Genomic DNA, 21,574 nt, shown 5'->3' on the forward strand with positions numbered 1-21,574 from the left:
TTCCGTTCTCCCCGCTCTTGATGTGGGGGCGTCGTGACGTCATGCGACGTCTGGAATGACGTCATCACCATGGGTCTATTTCCCATGAACCTACCCACGACTACGTTCCTACGTCACAGCTGATATTGAAACCATGAACGCTCGTTTATGTTTTCTGGAGATGAAAAGATCTGCTGACTACGCTGCTACTCTACTTTTTCTCGCTCTCAGCTGCTTTATAAAGACAACGGCGCGTTGTTGCTTCGCTATTCGGCCGACCTCATCACGATGTGTGGGGGCGGGAACGAGCCGTTCTCGTACTTATGAGAATCACGAGCTTATGGGCTCAACTATTGCTCGCATTGAGTTCGATTTACCAGAGTTGGAAATAAGTTGTTCCCTGACTGCGATCTAAATCGGAAAATGGTTCGGCGAGGCAACTAATATCTAAACAAGTTTTCGTGGATTTACAACTTCAGATCAACAGAGTCTGTTGGAGGATTTGCAGCTTTTCGTTGTATTTCTTTCTAGTTCGGAATTTAATGAAGTGTCCACGTTTTCGCGAAATCACTCATTCTCATTACGATCTGATTATGTAGCTATCATCCCGATTCTAAATCTGAACAATTGATCAGCTCATGTAGAATTACGTTCGCAATCTCTACAGTTTTCAGTTTCAAGTTCTCCGTGGCTTTTATCATGATCTGTTTGACAATCCGTTTCAGATTTTTGACCATTTGCAGCTTTAGCTATCAGCAAAATGGCATGCATGTAGGGTCGTAGTTCGCATCGCCATAGCTACAACGCTTCTCAGCTAATCCGCCGCGGCCGTTAACAAGATTGATTGAGTGTCGGTCAAGAGCCGGGCAGGTAGGCCCTCATTACACGCGTCTCTGGTGAGTTGCAAGAAATGAATTCGTTTACAGTCTGCTTTGTTTCATTCGGACACTTTTGGTGTCTGTCGGCTACAACGGTCATTTCCACCAGGCCACTTTCCTCATTTTTAATCCGTAACTGCCGACTTGTAGCACGGCCCACTTCGAGGCCTTTATAAGACACCGCTTACACGGATGATATGCCTAGGAGGAGCCTTAGATAAACCTTCAACACTTGGGTAGGAATTCTGTGGGTTCTGTGCAGCTATGGATTATGCCACTGCGATATCTCGACACTGTTGCGGGATCAATGAACTGCAGCAGCGCTATACTCAAGTAATTGGCACGGATCACATGAAATACACACCAGTTACACCATCAGATTAGTTATGTTGTAAAGTATTTTACATACCAAACTATTCAACAAATTATTGCTATAATCATTGGTAAAACGCAACGGTATCGCCTTTTTCGGGCTGTGTGCGCCACGACACGAATTTCTCGTATTTGCTTGACTTCGTAATTTTTGTGGAGTATTTTACATACCAAACTATTCAACAAATTATTGCTATAATCATTGGTAAAACGCAACGGTATCGCCTTTTTCGGGCTGTGTGCGCCACGACACGAATTTCTCGTATTTGCTTGACTTCGTAATTTTTGTGGACGACTTTTTCATTCTTGCTCCCACAATGTCAGTCTCTCTCTCCCACGCGCCACATCGCGGTCGCTGCTGCCGACTTGAGGCTCACTTTCCGTCTGCGCCATTTCAATGCGCTACCGTAGTAGCGAGATCGGCGATGTGGAGCCTAGAGAAACACCCGATTCGGAACCCACTTACGTCCGTCTCGTGACTGCAGTGCTTAACCAACTGCGCCGCATGTCAAGGCAGCGTCTGTTCTTTTTTTCTTCGCTTACTTTAGTGAGAAATTTAAAATTTTCTGCAAAACCTGTCAGTACCAATCTGTTCTTCAAGATGCACGCATTGTAACCAATTAAAAGCCACTATGAAGCTGACACTGCTTTGTATGAGTCGATTGTCGATTGTTACTGCGGGGATCGTCAGTGTTTCTTTACAATCGCTCATCTCGTTCAAAGTCTTCAAACGTACGGATTACTGCTTATTGTGCCCAAGCCTGCTAGCATTATTATTATTAATGTGTGTTGGCTCACGTTCTCTAGGATCGGATTGCCATGCTATCGGACAGAGATTAAATATGAATTTCAAACTGTATATGCATGTTACATGAAATAATAAACTCGATGCCTAACAGAAGAAATTGCGAGCCTGCGTCCGACTTAACGTGCAATTTTTACTTTTTCCGTTGCTCAGCATTCTGGCCGAATAAATCGATGGTCCGGGTCATCCCGTGTCCGAATTAAGCGGAATGGACTGTATTTTGATTTGACAAGTTTGCGACGGGTGTGACGTCACGGATGCTGATTTGAAACCGTTTATGATTCCAGATCTGCTTTTTCTGCTTCGCTGCTGCTTCATTTTGATCTCTGCATCGTAATTTGCTTCATCATGACCAGTACGTATTCGATTCTATTTCGGTTGTTTCGTGCTTGTAGCGTAGCTACTTGTAAAAGACGTGTCAAAACTACTTCAACAAGTAGAATAATTATGATAAGTACTCGAGTCAGTGGTATAAAAGACTGAAATTGATCGAGAGGTCGCATGCTTTTAGCATTAATAATGGCACTAAAGATAGATATGATCGCGGAAAAGATATTCAGTTACTGCGATAAATCGGATATAAAAGTAATGTAAACTTATCTAAAAATTACTTTCTACTTTCCCAATTACGATTTGGTGAAATTTGGCCAAATTTGCAAATTTGACCACCTCTTTTTCTCAATCTATCTCACTTTTCGAGATTTTGTTGGTTTTTGGTGCAATTCTTAATGCCATTAAATACGACAATAGCTTGTATGTTTTTGCGGCAATGATAAATTACAATTGCTGTTTTTGGCATGACCATTAAAATCCATCACAAAACTACTTCCTTCCTTTTAAAATCCGGATTTTCAATAAAGTAGATTTGGCTAAAAACAAGCGGAAGTAGTCTGAAAACATTGCCTATATTTGCAAGGCGACTATCACTCGTATTTTTGCGGCAATTTAATTTTAATTGCATGCGGCTTTTGTCTTTTCGGCAATCGGGAATTGCAATTAAATGTACCGATCGCATTCGGATTTTTGCTGCAATCATTGATTTCAATTCATTAATTTTGGTATTTTCTGAAAAAAAAACGCAATCATTGATTTCAATTCAATGCGGCAATCATTTTTCTCAGCACGACCAATACTCCCATCACCCACTGACCCGAATGCATTGTCTGTCGACGTCACATCCGGCCACGTTACCATCGGCAGTCTGCCCGCAATGCAACAATTGCCGACTTTGCGCGATCCCGAATGGCTCAAACTCGAGGTCAGTTCTCGCATTGCACATCTGCAGTAAAATTCCAACTAGATCGCTCTGTGCAGGTTTGTCGGGAGTACCAGCGCGGCGCTTGTTCCCGCACAGCTGAGGAGTGCAAATACGCGCACCCGGCCCGCAATTTACAGATCATGGCGGACGGGAAAGTGATCGCTTGCTTTGACGCGCTCAAGGTTGGTTGTAAGAAGGTTATTCGCAGGCTCCAGCCATAGGTGTATCACAAATAATATAATGCCCGTTCTACATCACATCAAATATCATTTTACGTTTTCGTAGCAATAGACAAATTGACGTGAGTGCCCATACGAGGCGACTACACCTAATCACACTATATCGCAAGTTTTGAAAAAACCGCAACGCACAAAATCAAAAATACGAGTATATTCAGTTATTCACTCACGGCGAATTGTAGGTAATCTAATGACGTAAATTGAGGCTCTGTGTAATGAGGCTCTATCTTCGAGCAAGGTGATCGTAATTAGGCTGGCGTGACGTCAAACCAATGAGAAGCACGTCCTTCAAGGCCAGAACTATGTTTGGCCCTACAATATTCCGTGATACAACGAAAATGGCATTAGTACATTGGTACGTGCGACCGTGCGTCCGTACTAGAGGCTGCAGTAAGGGTAGATTGAAACTCGTTAAGTTTATTTCATCGTACCTCTATCTGAGACGGGTGATTGGCAGGCAGGTATTGTGTCTACAGTCGTAATGACGTTATATCTCAACCACATTTTCTTCGCTAAACTCAGTTTAAGTCTTAGCGAGTTCATTGCTGGTGTAATTTCTCGCCCGGAGTTGAACGTGACCTGCGCTATCGTGATTTGTTATCAAGTTATCGTTTTATCGGTTATATAATCTGAATTTGATAGCGTGTGGCCCTATACACTTCAGTATGAGTGGATAAATTGATATTGTCGCGGCTCTTTTGCAGTCAAGTCCTGACACAGTATGCTTTTGGAACTTGAATGTTGCTTCAATATGGTCACCAGGTTATGTTATGGAATGGGAAATCTCCATACTCCACCCGCTTCACTCGTTCCATACCATACTTATAATTTTCCTTACCATAGCAACATTCTTCCGTACCGTATTTGATACTTTTTCCATACTTTCCAACATCTCAGATAATACTCTTAATGTGCGGAAATTATCCGGCGTTTATATTATGATTATCTTGGATAAAACTATCCATTTTAACTCATCATGATGCACCAAATCTATCCCCAAATTCTTTGCGTCATGTGTCATCGATGTAGGTGTCCTAATCATCGAAGACGGAACGTAAAATATATACGGGACTATTTAGGGTTCGGAACAAAATCTAATGACATGTGTAACTATTGAGATATTATTAGAGATATATTATCTGCAAAATTGCATAAAACAAAGGAGTTTCCCCATTTGAATATATCTTACACCACAATCTATGTCGCTCCTTTAGGGATTTTGCGACAGCGTATCAAATATATTGCCGTTTGCCGATTCCCCCGCCAATGTGTGCTGGGTCATATATATGTCTACTGGGGTGTGTGAGTCAGAGTCGCAATTTGAGATATGAACTTAGACCTGTCGGTGAATGATTTTCTGAAGTATGCAATCGATTTTGCAATCCAAAAGTATGGAAATATGGAAATGATTTTACTTGGAAATTTCCATACCATACCATACCATGCACTGATCGTCACAAGCAATTATTGATATTTCTAAATTGATTCCAGTTTTGAGCTGACTCACATCAGCACCGACCTTCAGTAAACGCGGTTGTCTTGTTGTATAATATATTTGAAGATGTTTTATTTGACTAAAATTAGTGAGACCGCAGAAATAGATAACACAGACAAAATCGCGCGAAGAATTTACAGCATCGCTGTAAGCTTAGCGAGAAAATAAACAGGGATTGCAACAAACAATCATCGCCATGGCGACAAGCGCCTCAAGACGCGTCGTAATCGATCGATTTTCTTCAAAATATTCGCATTTTCCGTTGTTTGCTGTCAACATGAATAATGAATAACCGCCATAACGTCAAGCGCTGCGCTATATCCGGCGCGCGCGATGTCGCGCGAGACTTGTTCCGGATTTATCTTCTAGCAGAATCCTGAAAAGTAGTGGTAGTTTCAGAAGTAGGTTCGTTCGAGGAGTCGCGTACTCTTGGGCAGTTAATCGGAAACTACTTCAAGAATTACAATCTACTTTCAAAATCCGAATTATAAAAAGTCCTTTGCCTATTTACAAAACGTCTATCTTAGCAAGTTACGCAAAAAATAGTAGGATGTTCCAGAATCAGACATTGACAATTAGAAAATTTCCAACTTTTCCAAATTAGATTAGAATTACAGTTACAAAGGTTTTACCATATTGAAGTAGAATTAGAATTATAACTACCGAGTTATTTCCAAATTACATTAAAATTACAATGAAAGCTACACATTTTTCGAAATTAGATCGGAATTACAGTTTCTGAATTCCTGAAAACTTGAAAACTGAAAACTTCCTGAAAAGTTCCGTTAACATTAAATCATGATGCATTCTCGTGGCATTGAGAATATCAAATGTCTGTACAGCAAGCTTGGCTCGTTTCGCTATATACAGTTCTCCTGTGGCATTCGCAGAAACCCAGAAATTAGATTAGAATTAGAATTAGAGCATAGAAACATTTCACAAATTAGATTATAACTGGATTACCGGCATTTTTTGTTGTCTAATTAGATTAAATAAGAGAAAAATGCCGGTAATACAATTCTAATCTAATTTGTTAAATGTCTCTATGCCCTAATTCTAATTCTAATCTAATTTGCAAACAACCGTGTAGCTATAATTCTAATCTAATTTGAAAAAAGGCCGTATAGCTGTAATTTTAATTCCAGTATATATTGGAAAATGCTGTGTACCTCTAATTCTAATTCAAATCTTATTTTGAATAGCTGAAAATTTTCAAGTTGTTAAACTCTGTCAGCAAGTCTAGCAATTACTGGGAATCTTTATTTGTAAAGGCGGATATCAATAACGTACAAAGCAAAAATGACGGGAGGCTCGGTAAAACATAGTCATCAAAATCGATACGCCCAGATCAAAAGCAACTCACACAGAAGTTGTTACCCGCATAGCTTTAGATTAGCTAATGAAAATAAATGAAGATAGAGGCGTAGGAACAACAACAACGGCATACAACATTGCCGAACGATAAGAAAATAAATGCATATACTTATAAGTAGGGCAAGGTTTGGTTGCAATTAAAACGTGGAAAGTTGCAATTATTCATTTATTTTCGAAAAAATTTGCAGAACTTGCATTTTGACCACATTTTGCTCGGTTGACTAAAAAAAAAAGGTCAATTTTCCGGCTCAGTTCGTTACTCAGCCTTACTTCGGTGCTGATTTACGGTGTTTCAGTCGAATTTGGTCGTGTATTTCACCAAAATCGAAAATACTTTCATGAAAAATCGAAAAAATTGCAAAATGTTGCAAAAAGTTGCATGAAAAATTTGGACAAAAGTTTCAAAAAGTTTCACTATAAGATTCCTTCAAACAGATTAAAACAGCATTCTACATATCTTACGAGTATTTAGGAAGCTGCCGGAAGCTGTAAAAAAAAGTTGCAAAAGTTGCAAAAACTTGCCCTGTTATAAGGTGATTGCAAATACAATTTAGCGTTAGTTTGAGAGCAGTGAGTCGAGACATTGTCTTTTGAACCCACAGGAAGCTAAATCACGGACATTAGACGGTAAGTTATCCCATATATTGGCAAAGCGTGACCATTCTATGATGTTATAACCGCGAATCCTCGTTTCCCGAGAAGCGTCGTGAGTTTCTCGATTGAAATAAGTCCGGAAATGTGGAGTCGTTTCATGCAATTTCAACGGAGTTGATTGACGCGAATAAGTTGCTTCGTTCGCGCGTTTCCGCTCTTTCTGACACTCTGCCTTCCAAACTGTTTCAGTCGCAGCAGCTAGAGCTAGTTGGTTGGACGCACAGTTACGCGACTTATACGTTCGCAGCTTTTACGAATTAGATTGGAAGTAGAATGATTGAATTCGCAAAAAACTTGAAAATTTAAAGAAATTACTTTCTCTTTATTATTGTTATTACATTACAATTAGAATGGCTGGATTCTGGATTCGCAAAAGCCATAAAATTGAAAGAAAATACAGCAAAACGCGTGTTCACTTCATACCGAATCGGAGTCGATTGTCCTAAGAACGAGCATAGAACCATTTCACAAATTAGATTAGAGCTACATTACCGGCAACTCGCTCTAATTTGACAACTAGAATTATGTAGTTCTGGCGTAGGTTGAGATGGCTTTCAGGCAGCGTTTGTCGTGGAATGGCTCCAACGCAAGGACCTACTTCCTAACTAGCTTCGATTAATAACGAAGCGAGCTGAGGAAGAAGCTGACAGCGTAGGAAAACGTCGATCTGGCGTTGTATAGTTTGTATTTTTCGCATATAAGGTACATATTTTAACCTTCACACTACTATGGCGTGATAATCATATTCATACACAAACATACTATGTTTACCTTTATTTAATAAACATAATAAAGAATTACTAGCATCTGTAAAGAGAGATTAACATGATTAGTATTCAAAAACTTCACAGGTCCGACGCTCAAAAACGCGATTTATATTTGGTTGTAATAAGATACTAGTCGCAGGTCTGCGTTTACCTTGATTTATTAAGCCCAGTATCTGTAGAGTAGTTATTTGAAGTATAAATCCCTCGTAAATCCTCGTTTTTCCTGCTAACGTGGTTGTAATGTCACCACTCTGCACCATAGCTACGCAAGTTGTCAGCCAAAAGTGTGTCGTCTAGCTGCCTGATTCCGTTTAATATAACCCTCGCTGCTGGCTTGGCTTCCCACTCCAACATTCTGCAAGCTCTTGACTCTGAGTCCGTTGAAAAGCCTGTAGAATCTCGAGAGCGACTCGAGCAGTGGGCAAGGAGCGCGTTCGGCCAACTGTGAACGACTAGCCATTGATTTGTAGCTGCTAAACACACACGTTAGAGTCAGAACTACTTGAGGAGGCTTCGAGTTGAGGCAGGGCGCGATTTGAAGGCTTCTTCCGTTTATTTTGTCATACTACAATATTCGATACCGCGCGTGGTCGTTATGTTACGTCACATCACTGATATATGATTAGCTCGGTTCTTAAACCTAAAACGTTATGATCTTTGCAAGATTTTGGTGAACAAAAACAAAATCTATTATTAGTCTTAATTGTACTCTAATTTGGAGAATACTTTGTAGCTGTAATACTAATTCTAATATTACTTGGAAAAAAACTTTGTAGCTGTAATTCTAATTGTCATCTAATTTGAAGAAAACTTTGTAGCTGTAATTCTAATTGTAATCCAATTTGAAGAAAACGTTGTAGCTGTAATACCAATTCTGATCTTATTAAAAAAAAACTTTGTTGCAGTAATTCTAATTGTAATCTTATTTTAAAAAAAACTTTGTTGCTGTAATTCTAATTGTAATCCAATTTGAAGAAAACGTAGCTGTAATACCAATTCTGATCTTATTAAAAAAACAACTTTGTTGCAGTAATACTAATTCTAATCTGATTTGAAGAATACTTTGTAGCTGTAATACCAATTCTAATCTTATTTAAAAAAAAACTTTGTTGCTGTAATTCTAATTGCAATCTAATTTGAAGAAAAATTTTTGGTCGTGATTTTTATCCAAGTTGGACTCGGAATTGGCTACTTCAACTTGTACTCGAGCAGAAATTAATTGCGTTACTTCTACTTCCACTGGAGTAGCGATCATGACAACTTTGACCTTCTCTGCATCTGATGCAATTTATAGAATAACGATGGATAAAATCTCCGCTTGATATAAAGTTGCATAAAGCGCACGCAGTTGAATAGATTCGACACAGTACACCATGTATTTACACTTTTAAACATCATTTCAATGCGATGGACGGGCTTGACGCTGTTCCAGAGTAAATCTATTCTCGGAAGTCTTTTGGAAAGGTACACGCGTAATTTATAATGTTTCATTGAAATGCGTGGCACGGAATCTATTCTACGCCTTTTACATGCTTGAAGATCTTTGCTGACAAGTGTTGTAATGTAAATGGTGGTATCAGTATCAGTTTTATTATAAATTTCATCGTTTCAAAACACCACAAGACTGCGATACAATGAAAAGATAGGAAGGTGTCGAAACAACTTGGAGTAGCCTTTAAGATCAGTCACCCACCTTAGCCTAGGCGAAGTAAATAAGAGGCATACACACTGAATGAAAAGTAATGCAGAGAATATAAGATGTATCAGGTCTTGGTCCGGTAATCTCGAGCATTCGCTATACCGACTGTAGTATTTATTCAGTAGAAACACATTAACGATATTTCATTGTGTAGGCCGCTGCTGGGCTAGGCTTGACATGCTAGGATGAAACAAAACGATGTTGATTCATAAGAATATATGTAATCTGCAGCAAATCACCGACACTGCAGTAAACGCATCTTTAACGCAACGTTATCGTAGTGTGAATGATTTGGAACGTTCAACTACGCACCCGTTATGCTACCACAGAGAATACAATGCTAGTTATACATCGCGTAAAGGTCATCTGTGGCGTTGTACTGCATGTTCTTTTTGTTCTGTATGCTGCGATACGGCCAATCAAGGCTTCAAGACTTTCACAGTGGAAAATACTGTCGAAAGTCTAATTTTCGTTGATAAATCAACTCGTAATGGCTAGTAGCGTATCGTTGCAGTACCGGTACTCGGAAAAATCATCTAGTCGCCTCGAATCAATGGAATTAGTAATCAATTGATTGCGCCCGGCCCTAAAATATAACATAACGAATGCCACAACAAAATCATCTTGGTTTCATGGGGTTGGTGCGTGTGGACTATGTACATCAACACTATTTCGTATCTCCTGATTAGTCCGTCATTATAGGCGTCTGTGGTAAACAAATGGTTTGTTTGCTAGAATCTGCTGCTGAATCTTTCGCTCTCCGTTAACCTTCTACAAGCAATCGCGCGATCAACTTTAAGCTTAACTTCGGGATCAGAACGCGACATTGTTATGAAAAGGCGGAGTTAAACCAGGCATGGAATGCGGCGTATTTGCAGCCAAGATATGTGCTGATTTATAAGAACTGCTGTAGAAACGTGCGCGGCGTGGCAAGGGTTAACGTAAAGGGCGACAGTCAAAGTAAACAAAGGTTCGCGATTTTCAACTTGTCTACGCGCTGTGTCGTCATAATCGTGATAGTCAGTGCAGGATTGAGTCGTCCGTTGAGAAGTTCTCGGTTTTTGGAAGCTGCGATTATTCTAGGTTGGGTTAAATTCACGACACACTCATATTTGGGGCTAGTTCGTTGATCCTAACCTAGATTAATGACGAGTTCGTGATATATTATAACGGCTACCGACCAGAGATTGAAATCGCAGTCCAAATCCTGAATTGATTTTGTCTCATATATAATTTTGAAGAGCTTCTTGGAGGTACAGAACTTCAATATCTAATTGAATTCCGAAATACTATGTATATTTCAGCGGGAATATATCATGAAATCATATCTACAACCGAGTTTAAAACGGGTAGCGACTGAAATTTGATTAAAAGTATCACAAAAATTGGAAAGTATCAAAATTTTGTCCAAATTGACGAAATCGGCGTTCTTTAAATATATGAATCCGCGTTCATCTCTGCGTTTTAATCGCGACGTTCACGGCCGGTTTGCAAACCGCGTTCTGCTCGAAAGCAGGCGACGCCCTTGCTATTCAATGTTCGTAAATCAAGCGGAAATTCAAGCGGAATTGTCGCGTCACGACCGCGTTCGGCTTTCGTGGTTTCGCGGCCTAGTTGCAATGTGAGCCTGAGTCGCTCAATTAGAAAATTTTCGGCTTGTCCAAATGTCCAAATGAGATCAGAACTAGAATTGTTGAAATCGCGCAAACTTGGAAATTTAATTCCATTCCTAACCAGAAAGAAATGCGACAAAATCGAGTTCGACTCGTTTCGCGCGATACAGTTCTCCTGTGGCATTTTCAGTAAAAGCAGATATGTTGTTAGAATTATAATGAGAGTAGAGAAATACTTCAAAAGTTAAACTAAAATTAGATTGCCGCCATCTATCTCTAATTAGTCAGATTCGATTATATCGAGTTGACGGCCCCGTCGAGTCGCAAATTCCGATATCCCACTCATCACGACGCCAAAACAATGTAACGTATTTTTGGCGGTACTATCACTTCAATTATTCTGTGTCGTATCAATTGCTGTAACGCAGTGTTTCTCAAACCTTTTCCGGTGACGCACGGGGCTGGGAGTGATTTCGAAATTGCTAAAATGCAGAATTCTCGCCTCAAGTTGTAGTTCGACGCAACCCTGATTTGTTCTGATATCGCTGAATCGGCGGTTTACACAAACGGCGGTAAATTTTCCGCGTAATCAGGAACTGCTAATTTACCACTCGTGGATTTCCCGATGTTTGTTCACGGGAACATGTACGTAATTAGGGCGCGTCGAGTGGTCGGTCGGAAATTGGGGTTTTAAAACAACAGGCTTATCATCGATATCGGAAATTGGCGATGAAACGGATTTTGTTTTATTGTTCTTGGCAGCTTTATTTTTGTAGCTGAGTGTAATTTTGCATCGCCGTCGTAATTATCGCGCAATCAAAGGTGAGTTGCGGACTTTTGAAAACAACTGGGTTTTCAAAATGCGATAGAACTACAACTACTCATTTTTCAAAAGTCGAAATTAGAACTAAAACTATTTACTATTAGAAACGAGCAACCAGAACTAGAGCTGTTCCCTTTTGAAAATTCGCAACTAGAACTAGAACTAGAACTCGTAATTAGAACTAGAACTAGTCACTTTTAAAAACTCGCAACTAGAACTAGAGCTAGAGCTACTCGCTTTTCAAAATTCGCAATTAGAACTAGAACTAGAACTACTCACGTTTCAGGATTTGCAATTAGAACTTGAACTAAAACGGCTCACTTTTCGATATCTGTTGCTACCACTACAACTAGAACTACTCAAAAAAACAGTAGTTGTTTTACAAGTCGGGGTTGAATGTGAATCTAGCATTCGTCCATAACAATGTGCGTCTGTCTGACCGTCCTGTGTTGCGTTCCAGGGCCGCTGCTCGCGAGAATCTTGCAAATACCTTCACCCGCCCAACCATCTCAAACAGCAGCTTGAAATAAACGGACGCAACAATCTCATCCAGCAAAGAGCCATGTTGTCGATGATGCCACAGACAGTCCTGCAAGCGCCGCAGCCGGTTCGTTTATCCCCATTTTAGAATCATATCTGCCCTGTGTTGACTTGGCACCACTCACCAGAGTTGAACAGCTTGAATGTTTTCATATTTTCCAAATCAGATTAGAATTCGAATGATAGATAAACAGTTTTTTTTCCAAATTTGATTAGAATCAGAATTGATGAAATTCCGAACCAGAAATGCAGCAAATGTCCAGAATTCCAACCTAAGTGTTGGAGGTTTATCCAGGCTCCTCCTCGCCATCTAATTCGCGTAAGCGGTGTCTTAAAAAAGCCTAGAAGTGGGCTGTGCTACAAGTCGGCAGGTCCAGAATAAAAATAAAGAAAATTGGCCTGGTATAAAGGACCATTGTAGTCGGCAAACACCATGAACAACACAAACAACAATTTCTCTTATCTAGTTGTGCGAGTCAGGCTGTAGGTTGTAGCTTTCAGTCGTAGATACATTGTGAATTGGAGTGGATTATAAATTAACAACAATTATGTTCTGTACATTCCAAATCAAAGTTGGTTCTCGTGAACACGAGAGTGACAAATGTCTGTACAGCAAGCTTGACTCGTTTTGCACTATACAGTTCTCTTGTAGCATTTTCAGGCTTGCCAGAAATTTGATCATTATTAGAATTAAATCCAAGAAACATTTCACATTTCGTTCCAATTCGTCTCAACTAGAATTGCCAGGCTTCGGTTGTCACAAGGAATGTAATTTATGGGCGATTTTGTGTGTTTGTGGAGATTAATGTTTCACGAAATGACTATTTTACGATTCCTCGTAAGTAACATTCCCATTGACGTCAGTGAATGTCGCCACGTAACAAATCACCAGAGGTTGTCAGTGTCAGCAACGAAGCGTCTTCTACTTCAGTAGCTGCTACTTTTTTCCCAGCACTCAAGTAGGTTTACATTGTACTTCTGCCTTTAAACCAAGTCATCCTACTTGTTTGAGATAGTTTTTCTCTTGTACTTGAAGTATTTTTGGGCTGCTACAAAAACTTGAGCTACTCGTGTGGTAATGATTTTTAAGTAATTTTGCACAACTTTCGATTGAATTTGACTACCAACGACGAAAACTCTATATTTCAGGCTGTGAACCAAACCCCACCCATCGTGCAAGGTTTGCCCCAATTCACCCACACAGGCAACCAGATGTACTCTCAGGCGGCCCCCCTTTCCTCGACCCCCTCCTACACACTACTGCCAACTGGTAAGTCAGAATCTAATCTAATCTCTAATCTTGATTGAGTGATCTGTAATCATTACTGAATCTAATCTAATCTGTTATCGGTATTGAATGTAATCTAATCTGCAATCATTATTGAATGTATTCTAATCTGTGATCATCACTGACTAAATCATTATTGAATCGAATCAATACCAGTCCATCCTCTGATTACAGGACCACGACTGACCTAGATCGATCTCTCCTTCCATGACATGCTCCCCCAATTTTGTCACTTGCCTTTTTCTATGCTATCTTCTTTACTTTTCATTCAGTGTGCATGCCTCCTCTTTACATCGCCTAGGCCAAGGTGGGTGTCTGATTCCATAGACTACTCCAAGTCGCTTCGACACCTTCCTATCTTTTCATTGTATCGCATTTTGTGGCGTTTTGAACTGATAAAATTGCTAATAAACCAATGATGATGATCAAATCTCAACTTTTTCAGGGGAGATTGCGATCAATTCTCCGTTGTTTTATTTCGCGAACCCTCAGCCAACAAACCAACAGCTGCAGATTCACAACAATGGACACATTTCGGCACCAATCAGCAACATCACACGCGCTGATAGACTCGAGGTTTGAAACCTTTCGTTTTAGATGAACCCCCTGAGATTTGGACTACAGGCTTGATTGGATTTGTACATGAAATTTCTCATCACTTTCCATTTTCACACACGCTCATGTTCCGTAATAGAGATTAAATTACAATAATTATAATCCTGAAATCTGTTTAAAAGTCCGAATCACGAAAATTGAGAAGCATCACAAATTCCACGTTCGATCCCAAATCCGGCCAAAATCATGAAATTCATTTTTTTTTAAATCCAAATCCATACGCATCTCTGATCATTTATGTACGCTCGGGTTGTTCAAAATTTAACTTTTTTCCACAAATGTTAATGGCTATTCAATAAAATTGTTTCACATAATATCATTTGCGCTTGGTAATTCTATAATAATTATTAGGCCTACCGGTAACTAAAGATTACCCCACCGTAAATGCGAAATTTTGAACCCCAATAGTTTAGCTTCTACTGATTGTCAAATTTGTTATGCATTGATTTTTTAGACAACTTTTAGTTTGATGAGGTTGAAAGTAAAATGAATACATTTTCAACGCTCTATCTGTAATAGCTTCGCTTCTGTACGTTTTGATTGAGAAAATTTTTTTGACAACCCTTATGTATGTGATCCGAAAAAACTCTGTTCTTGGGACTTGAATCTGAGATCGGTATCATAATCTGTAATTTCAAATCTGAAAACCCCTTTCTGTAGGCTTGTCGAGACTACCAGCGGGGCAACTGCACCCGGGGCCCGCACGAATGCAGGTTCGCTCACCCCCCGGACCGGAACATGATCGACCCCAACGACAACAAGGTCACCGTTTGCATGGACTGCATCAAGGGCAGATGCGTCAGGGACAAGTGCAAGTATTTTCACCCACCCCCGCACTTGCAGGTCAGTTTCAGCCATTGACTCTTTTGTGAACTTTGATGTGTGCAATTTGATGTGCATTTTCATAATGCATTGTACTCATTGCATTTACATTATCTACACACATAATATGATAAAGTTTTTTGTTGAAGTGAATTGTTATCGTAATGCAACCACGTCAAAAGACTTTTTGTGAAATTTGTTATACATTTTAATACACTATTATCTGATTACATTACACATATTATGTGACATATTTTACGGTATTGTATTATATATTATGCATGACATTTACATTACACGAACATACATCTCAATTATATCTGATACTGGGGTCCTTAAACGTGTTTAACACCAATCCCAGGGTAATTACACTTATATTTGAACTAGAATATTACTTGTTTAAAATATCTGCCACTAACATCGTAAAAAAGGTAGAGATCTCATAGTCAATGAAAAAGTAATTATTCTAAGCCTAGTTTTGTTTAAAGAGCTGGAAACTGTCCGGTTTTCGTAAATGTAGTCTAAAATTCTAAGTAGACATAATTAACTTCAAGGGTAAGCTGAAATATCGATTTCCAAGTAAAAAAGTAACAATTCTAAGATTGATTTTGCCTAAAAATGAAAACTGTGAAGTAGAAGTCTTGTAAAATGATAAGCATAAAATAGGACTAGGAGTCGTGCTTGGAGTATTTCTTTGAAAAGCAGACTGCCTCTGATTAGTTGTATAGAAGAAGTTTGCTTTTTGTGACTAGTGGGAAATTTGGTTTAGTAAGAAGCACTGATTTAATGATTGATATGGTCAAGTTTTTCATGACTGGATGATCTGATGACTTTGGAATGGCGTCAGGCGTTAAAGTGATTGTTTTCATGAATATAGCAACCAACAGCGCATAGATGTTGGCAAATTCATTTAGTGTAATGTATTTAATAGTTGTTCTAGAAATGCATGGTTCACTGCTGTGTATTGTTGTATGTATTGTTTGTTTGAATATTGCAACTGAGTAACACGAGTATTGTCATATCGATTGATTGTTGTCATCCCAGGCGAAGATCCGGGCTTCTCAACACCAATCCCAATATCTGCCGACATCAATCCTCGCTTCGACGCAAACAAACATCGTGAGTTCAACTTTTGCATGACGACAATTCCTTCGCGATCCTTGTCTAGAGATATCGGATCTAGGTTTAGGCTCCAATTGAATCTAGGCCCGCTGGAAAACCAGTGATGGTTGAAATCTGATATTTGAGAAGGAAATCAATTTCAAATTCATTTCATCTGTGCCTATTGTGACGCATGAACGCTGAATCTGCACTGTGATGTAATTTAATAGTGGAATAATTTTGTTTGTTTTTGTTGCTGCTTTGCTCCCGCTTTTTACCCGCTTTTCTCTCTTTCATCTTCTTTCAACCCCTGTTTCTCCATTCCCATCCCTGCAATTCCTGCGTCCCCATCTCAATTCAATTCCTAACCTCAGGGGCATTCTTTGAAAAGGCCTTTGGACGCTGACCTGGTTAGTTGCCGTCGGATTGAGATTTAGTTGTTGTTACATTGTTGGTGAAATCGAATCATTTTCAAACACTTTGGTTGCGTTTTCCAAATTCTACCGATCAAGTTTTTTCAAATTTCAAATTTGGTTCCAAAGCAGAGATGAGCCGACCTACTGTTTTCAAATGCGAATCCCTCCCGTATAAATACAATTCCTGATGAAAACCTTGCAGTCCATATAAGTTTGTACAGTACATGGTCAATGATTGGAAATGATATGTCACAAACTAAATCTACCTTCAAAATAATCTGACTAAAATCAGAGCTCATCTCTGGTTGAATAAAACCCAAAAATGTCAATCTGGCTCCAGTGCATGCATCTCCTGCGTAGAACGGCCCATAATTGGCTCGCATGCGATTTCCCAGGCTTGTAATATAGAGGCTCGGTGTGAAAAAGGCAGCATGATTCATTTGCAGCGCTTCGATCTGTGCCGGCTACTGCGAGATCTGTTTGGTAACCTTTCATTTTCTCTCCTTTCTTCACCCACCCTCACCCCAGGCCAACAGCAGCGTCTCCACAGCGCTGGGCCAACCCCCCCACAAAAGCAGGGCCATCGACATGAAGGGAGTTTCCGCGGCAACCTCGGCGACGAATGCGACTCCTGCGCTCTACAGTTACGCGTTTCCTGTTCAACAACAACAACAGCAACAACAACAACAAGCTGCTCCTGCGTATTACCAAGGTCAATTTAAAGCAATATACTCACATAACACTAACTATGTTAAGCCTATTTCTACCTAAAAAGCTAAACACATTTTACTATAACCTTTTTACTCGCCAGGTTTCCAGTAAAAGTAACAGTTTACGTGTTTTAGACCTGCCGTACTTTTGCCTAAAAAATGAAAAGTATCAAGCAGAAATAGAAGCATTCTAAAATCATACGTAGAGTAGTCCATCAACACAAGTTGAATGATCTGAAATAGGCATTGGGAAGAATAATATTCGAATCTTGTAGCATCCTTGCGAATTGAGAAAAGATTATTTGGCAAGAGAGAGAAGATGTCTCCCTTTTCATCGTAGGGCTACTTTCGTTACCTTTGTGTGTTGGCGTGATACTGGCATTGACATGATATGTTACTGTTACGCTGGGTTGCTGGAGGAGTTAGGAATCCCGATTTACAACTCAAGTGAATGGAAAATGTTTATTGTTAGCTGAAAAAGGACTTAAACTGTGGCATTCTCCAAAATGGCAACGTCATAGGGGCAGTAACAATTGCTCACTCAGTTAGTCTCCGTGAATAATACAGAAACATTGAATTTGTTGCAATATAACAAGCACGATTGGATCATATCTGTCAACTTTGAAATATTGTTTGATTTTTGGGGTCAGACAATGAGGATGAACATGTTACCCTGATACAGATGCGCCACTGCCATATGTTTATGTCGGACAGCGGACATTCAAAAAAGCTGAAATATGTAAATAATTTCACGGAAAACCTTGTCATAGTAAGCGATGGGCAAGGAGAAAGTATCCCCCAATATCTGAAGATGATTGTGATAAGATACCAGAGTAGATTGGAGCTTACATATGTTTGCTTTCTATTGCTCGAGTATGAAATGAGGCAACCCACAAAAGTATGGGTAAAGCGTAAATTTGGACCCTGAAACTCGCACTTTATTTCTCCTGCAGAAGCAATTCCAGTTTAAATCAACCAAATAAAGCAGTGCAAATGTTTATTTGGAGTCTATTGATTTACTTTACAGTACTTGTGATTTTTAAAGCGTTTTATACAATAAACACAAAATATTAAAAGTAGAGCTATTATGTGGGTTATGAAACAATGCGGAGGGTGCCTAGCCCAAAAACTTGACGTGATAGAGAAAAACCAAAGTCATTTTTGAATTCAGCGCTCAAAAGTGAGTTGAAATTAATTGTCTAATCAAAGTCAAACAAAAATTGTGTTGACCAGTGTTATTCAATTGAAGTGATTTTTGTTTACAGTTCCATTTCTGTCGATGTACAACGGGTCGTCTGGAATGTCGTCCGCTCAGACCGCTCTCTCTGCCACCAACGGACAGACCAACGTGTCCAACGCGCTGGCATTGCTCAGCGGACAAAACCAGGTAACTCAGAGTCATATGTGAGCCACGACTCTGCAGCTGGTAGTTGTTTCTGAATCGCGCAGGACAATTCGCTCACCGTCTGTCGAGATTATCAGTCCGGGAAATGTACTCGACCTCGATGTAGATTTGTTCATGTCACGCAAGGTACTATTGTGACATCTCTGGCCGCAATCGAAACGCGAATCTCGTTTGATAATTGCCACCCGATTAGACTTTTGGTTTACTAATTTTTGTTGGAATGCGAGCATGTTTGTTTTAGAAAAGTGTTCTCAATCTTTTTTTCTCTCTCAATATTTTTGGAGAACTGAAATGAAGCAGTCCTTGCCGCTGTGAAATTATTTATCAACTAGAATTATAATTTCGATGCTATATTCCACTGTTCAAAGATAACGTTTTTTTCCAATTTTTCTGGCTACTCAATAAAATTGCTAGGTTACCTAAAAAAAACGCTTCACGCCAATTTTGGCTCAATTCCAATCAGTGCAAGCTAAGTTCTTGTACTAGAAAGTTTTGAATTTATTTAAAATAAATATAATTTTTTTTTCGAATTTAACTGGCTACCACATGAAATTGCTCGGTTGGCTGGAAAAAGATGTACAACAAATTCGGCCCGATTCTAATCTGCAGAAGCGAAGTTATTAATTAAAGTTCAAAATGTAGCATTTCAAATCATAGTATTTACAGTGGGTGGATGTATAATAACACAACAAATTAATTTTTTTTGGCAGAACATCTAGGAGCCGTTTCTATGTTGCTTATTACGAATATCACATTAGTTTTGCCAGATTGGCTCTAGAAAAGAAGATATTTATAGCCCTGAAAAGCTTAAAATCCCTGTATTTACCCTTGAATATTTCACTTGGTAGGAAGTAAATCTTAGACTTTTCTGCTTTTTTACTGCACATAAATTTTGCCCAGCTCTATGAAGCTTGAAAAATCAACCTGATCCCCGAGATGTCATTGCGACTGTGTCCTATGACAACGACTTGAAAGCAAATATCGAAAACTGCGATTGATTGAGAATTGAGAAATTTTGTGGTTATTATCGAGTCCTGCCAAAGCATAATTACGACAAATGCAAGTTTAATGGAAAGACTTAATTGAGTGAGAAATATTCTGCTGTCATTTTTATGCTCCATCGAAATTTCTGCGATCAAATTCACGAACTTGATTTAAATTGCTCATTTTATTTTATACAAAATGTTATTCCCGTAACCGTAAGTCGGTTGTCTGTCAACTATATTTGTACTTGTACAAATCTGTCTGCAACATTTATCAGCACATCGGTAACATATCGACACATATGTGTACAAACGTTCAGTACGGCCTTTTCTTGTGTATTTTGATGCAAATGCGCTTGTCTCCAAGCGAAGTTATTTCATCTGACTTGATGTTGATAAGCCTTGATCCTAATACAATAGCGTAATAGAAACTGCGACATATTCCTTTGTAATTGTGCTAGGCCGTCGGGTGCATTGCTCTGGATAGCTGTTAAGTAGGTTTCGTTTATTGTAGAAAGGATGTTATTTCGTTTTTGTATATACTTTCATGTGTAATTTCTGGATTCAGATTTTGTTGAAGTAAAAGACGATCGGGTCACGGTTTGCAAAGACGCCATTTTTGGTGAGTGGAGTATTTTTGGGAAATTGGATTTTAAAACTTTGGATTTTTTTCTATTATGGTATTGTCGGCGAGTTCTATTTTTGGATCTTTTCATTCTGAAAATATCCTTTATTTGAATTTGTTCAGATTTTCTTAGCCAAACGTTTGCACTTTTTCAGGCAACTGCTCGGAATTCCGCTGCAAATACTTTCATCCTCCCCCAGAGCAGGGGAAGCCCCCGGACTTTGCGACGTCACGCGTGTACTTGTAACCCTTCGTTCGAATCCGTTTCGTTTCCGAATTTCGCACATTTTTCGTTTTTCTCCGTTTTCGTCAACACAGAATCCGCGAGTTCCAGAATTTTCGCCAAATATTTTCGTGCAATTCCGAAAACGGAATTTCTCCCGAAAGCCCGAATCTTCCGTGCAATTCGGAACAGTGTTTCGTCACAAGCCTCTCATACGCGTGTATTTCCGCAACTTGTAGATATTTTTTGTGAATAGATTTTAATTCGCCAGGAATCCCGCAATCACTTTCCACGCGCTGCCGCTTTTGTAACGTCACAACGCCATTTTGAAGCTTTCCTTTGATCTCGCTTCCGCTCGACGCTTCCGGTACGCAGTATCGACATCACAGACGGCATAGTGCGTCATAAGCGGGTCGTAAGTTCCGGTCTTTTGCGAATAGTTCCGCTCGTCGCGTTCAACGTGATCTCGATTTTGAATAAATGAAAATCTGCATTTTTCCGAGAGGTGATTGTGACGTCACATGATGGTTCAATTCGAAAATACGAAAGCTTCTCATTCACTTGACTGGTCAACTTATTCACATGACACTTGTGGTTCACACGAGATTATACTCGGCGGTGAAGGTTAGATACACATATTGAGATTTAGTTGCTATCAGTGAAGATCAATAACAATGCGGATGACTGTTCGGTGTAACCCTGGTATCAGTAAGTATAGATTACACTGTTTTCGTTTGGATAATGACGATTGGATTTTTTGAGTAGTTTGAATGCAGAGGGGGTCAGTAACGGGGCCCATGATTGACCATTGATTGAGTTCCATTTTAGTTTTTATATCAACTATCGAGTTTTTAGCTTCTTTAGATAAAAGTTTGGAAATGAAATATCCA

At 39.4% G+C, this 21,574-nt stretch overlaps 1 protein-coding gene across 6 annotated transcripts; it reads left to right on the plus strand.

The window, feature by feature from the left end:
* Positions 1-672: 672 nt before the first annotated feature.
* Positions 673-21,177, plus strand: LOC145455313 (muscleblind-like protein 1). Of its 6 annotated transcripts, XM_080333271.1 has the most exons (15): positions 678-875; positions 2,322-2,389; positions 3,156-3,292; positions 3,349-3,474; positions 12,417-12,563; positions 13,646-13,766; positions 14,230-14,360; positions 15,060-15,242; positions 16,266-16,340; positions 16,697-16,732; positions 17,267-17,450; positions 18,714-18,835; positions 18,898-18,979; positions 20,405-20,458; positions 20,617-21,177. In XM_080333271.1, the coding sequence occupies exons 2-15, from the start codon at positions 2,383-2,385 to the stop codon at positions 20,706-20,708; spliced, it is 1,497 nt and encodes a 498-aa protein (XP_080189397.1). In that variant the 5' UTR covers positions 678-875; positions 2,322-2,382; the 3' UTR covers positions 20,709-21,177. The 6 variants fall into 6 exon arrangements, with proteins under 6 accessions (XP_080189400.1, XP_080189399.1, XP_080189397.1 ...); XM_080333274.1 differs by lacking the exon at positions 12,417-12,563 and having other exon boundaries at positions 673-875; XM_080333273.1 differs by lacking the exon at positions 2,322-2,389 and having other exon boundaries at positions 677-875.
* The last annotated feature ends 397 nt before the right edge of the window (positions 21,178-21,574 follow it).

Source organism: Botryllus schlosseri, chromosome 14, assembly GCF_051294905.1.
Source record: "Botryllus schlosseri isolate E-star chromosome 14, Bs_hap1, whole genome shotgun sequence".
In the NCBI taxonomy this organism is placed as follows: domain Eukaryota; kingdom Metazoa; phylum Chordata; class Ascidiacea; order Stolidobranchia; family Styelidae; genus Botryllus; species Botryllus schlosseri.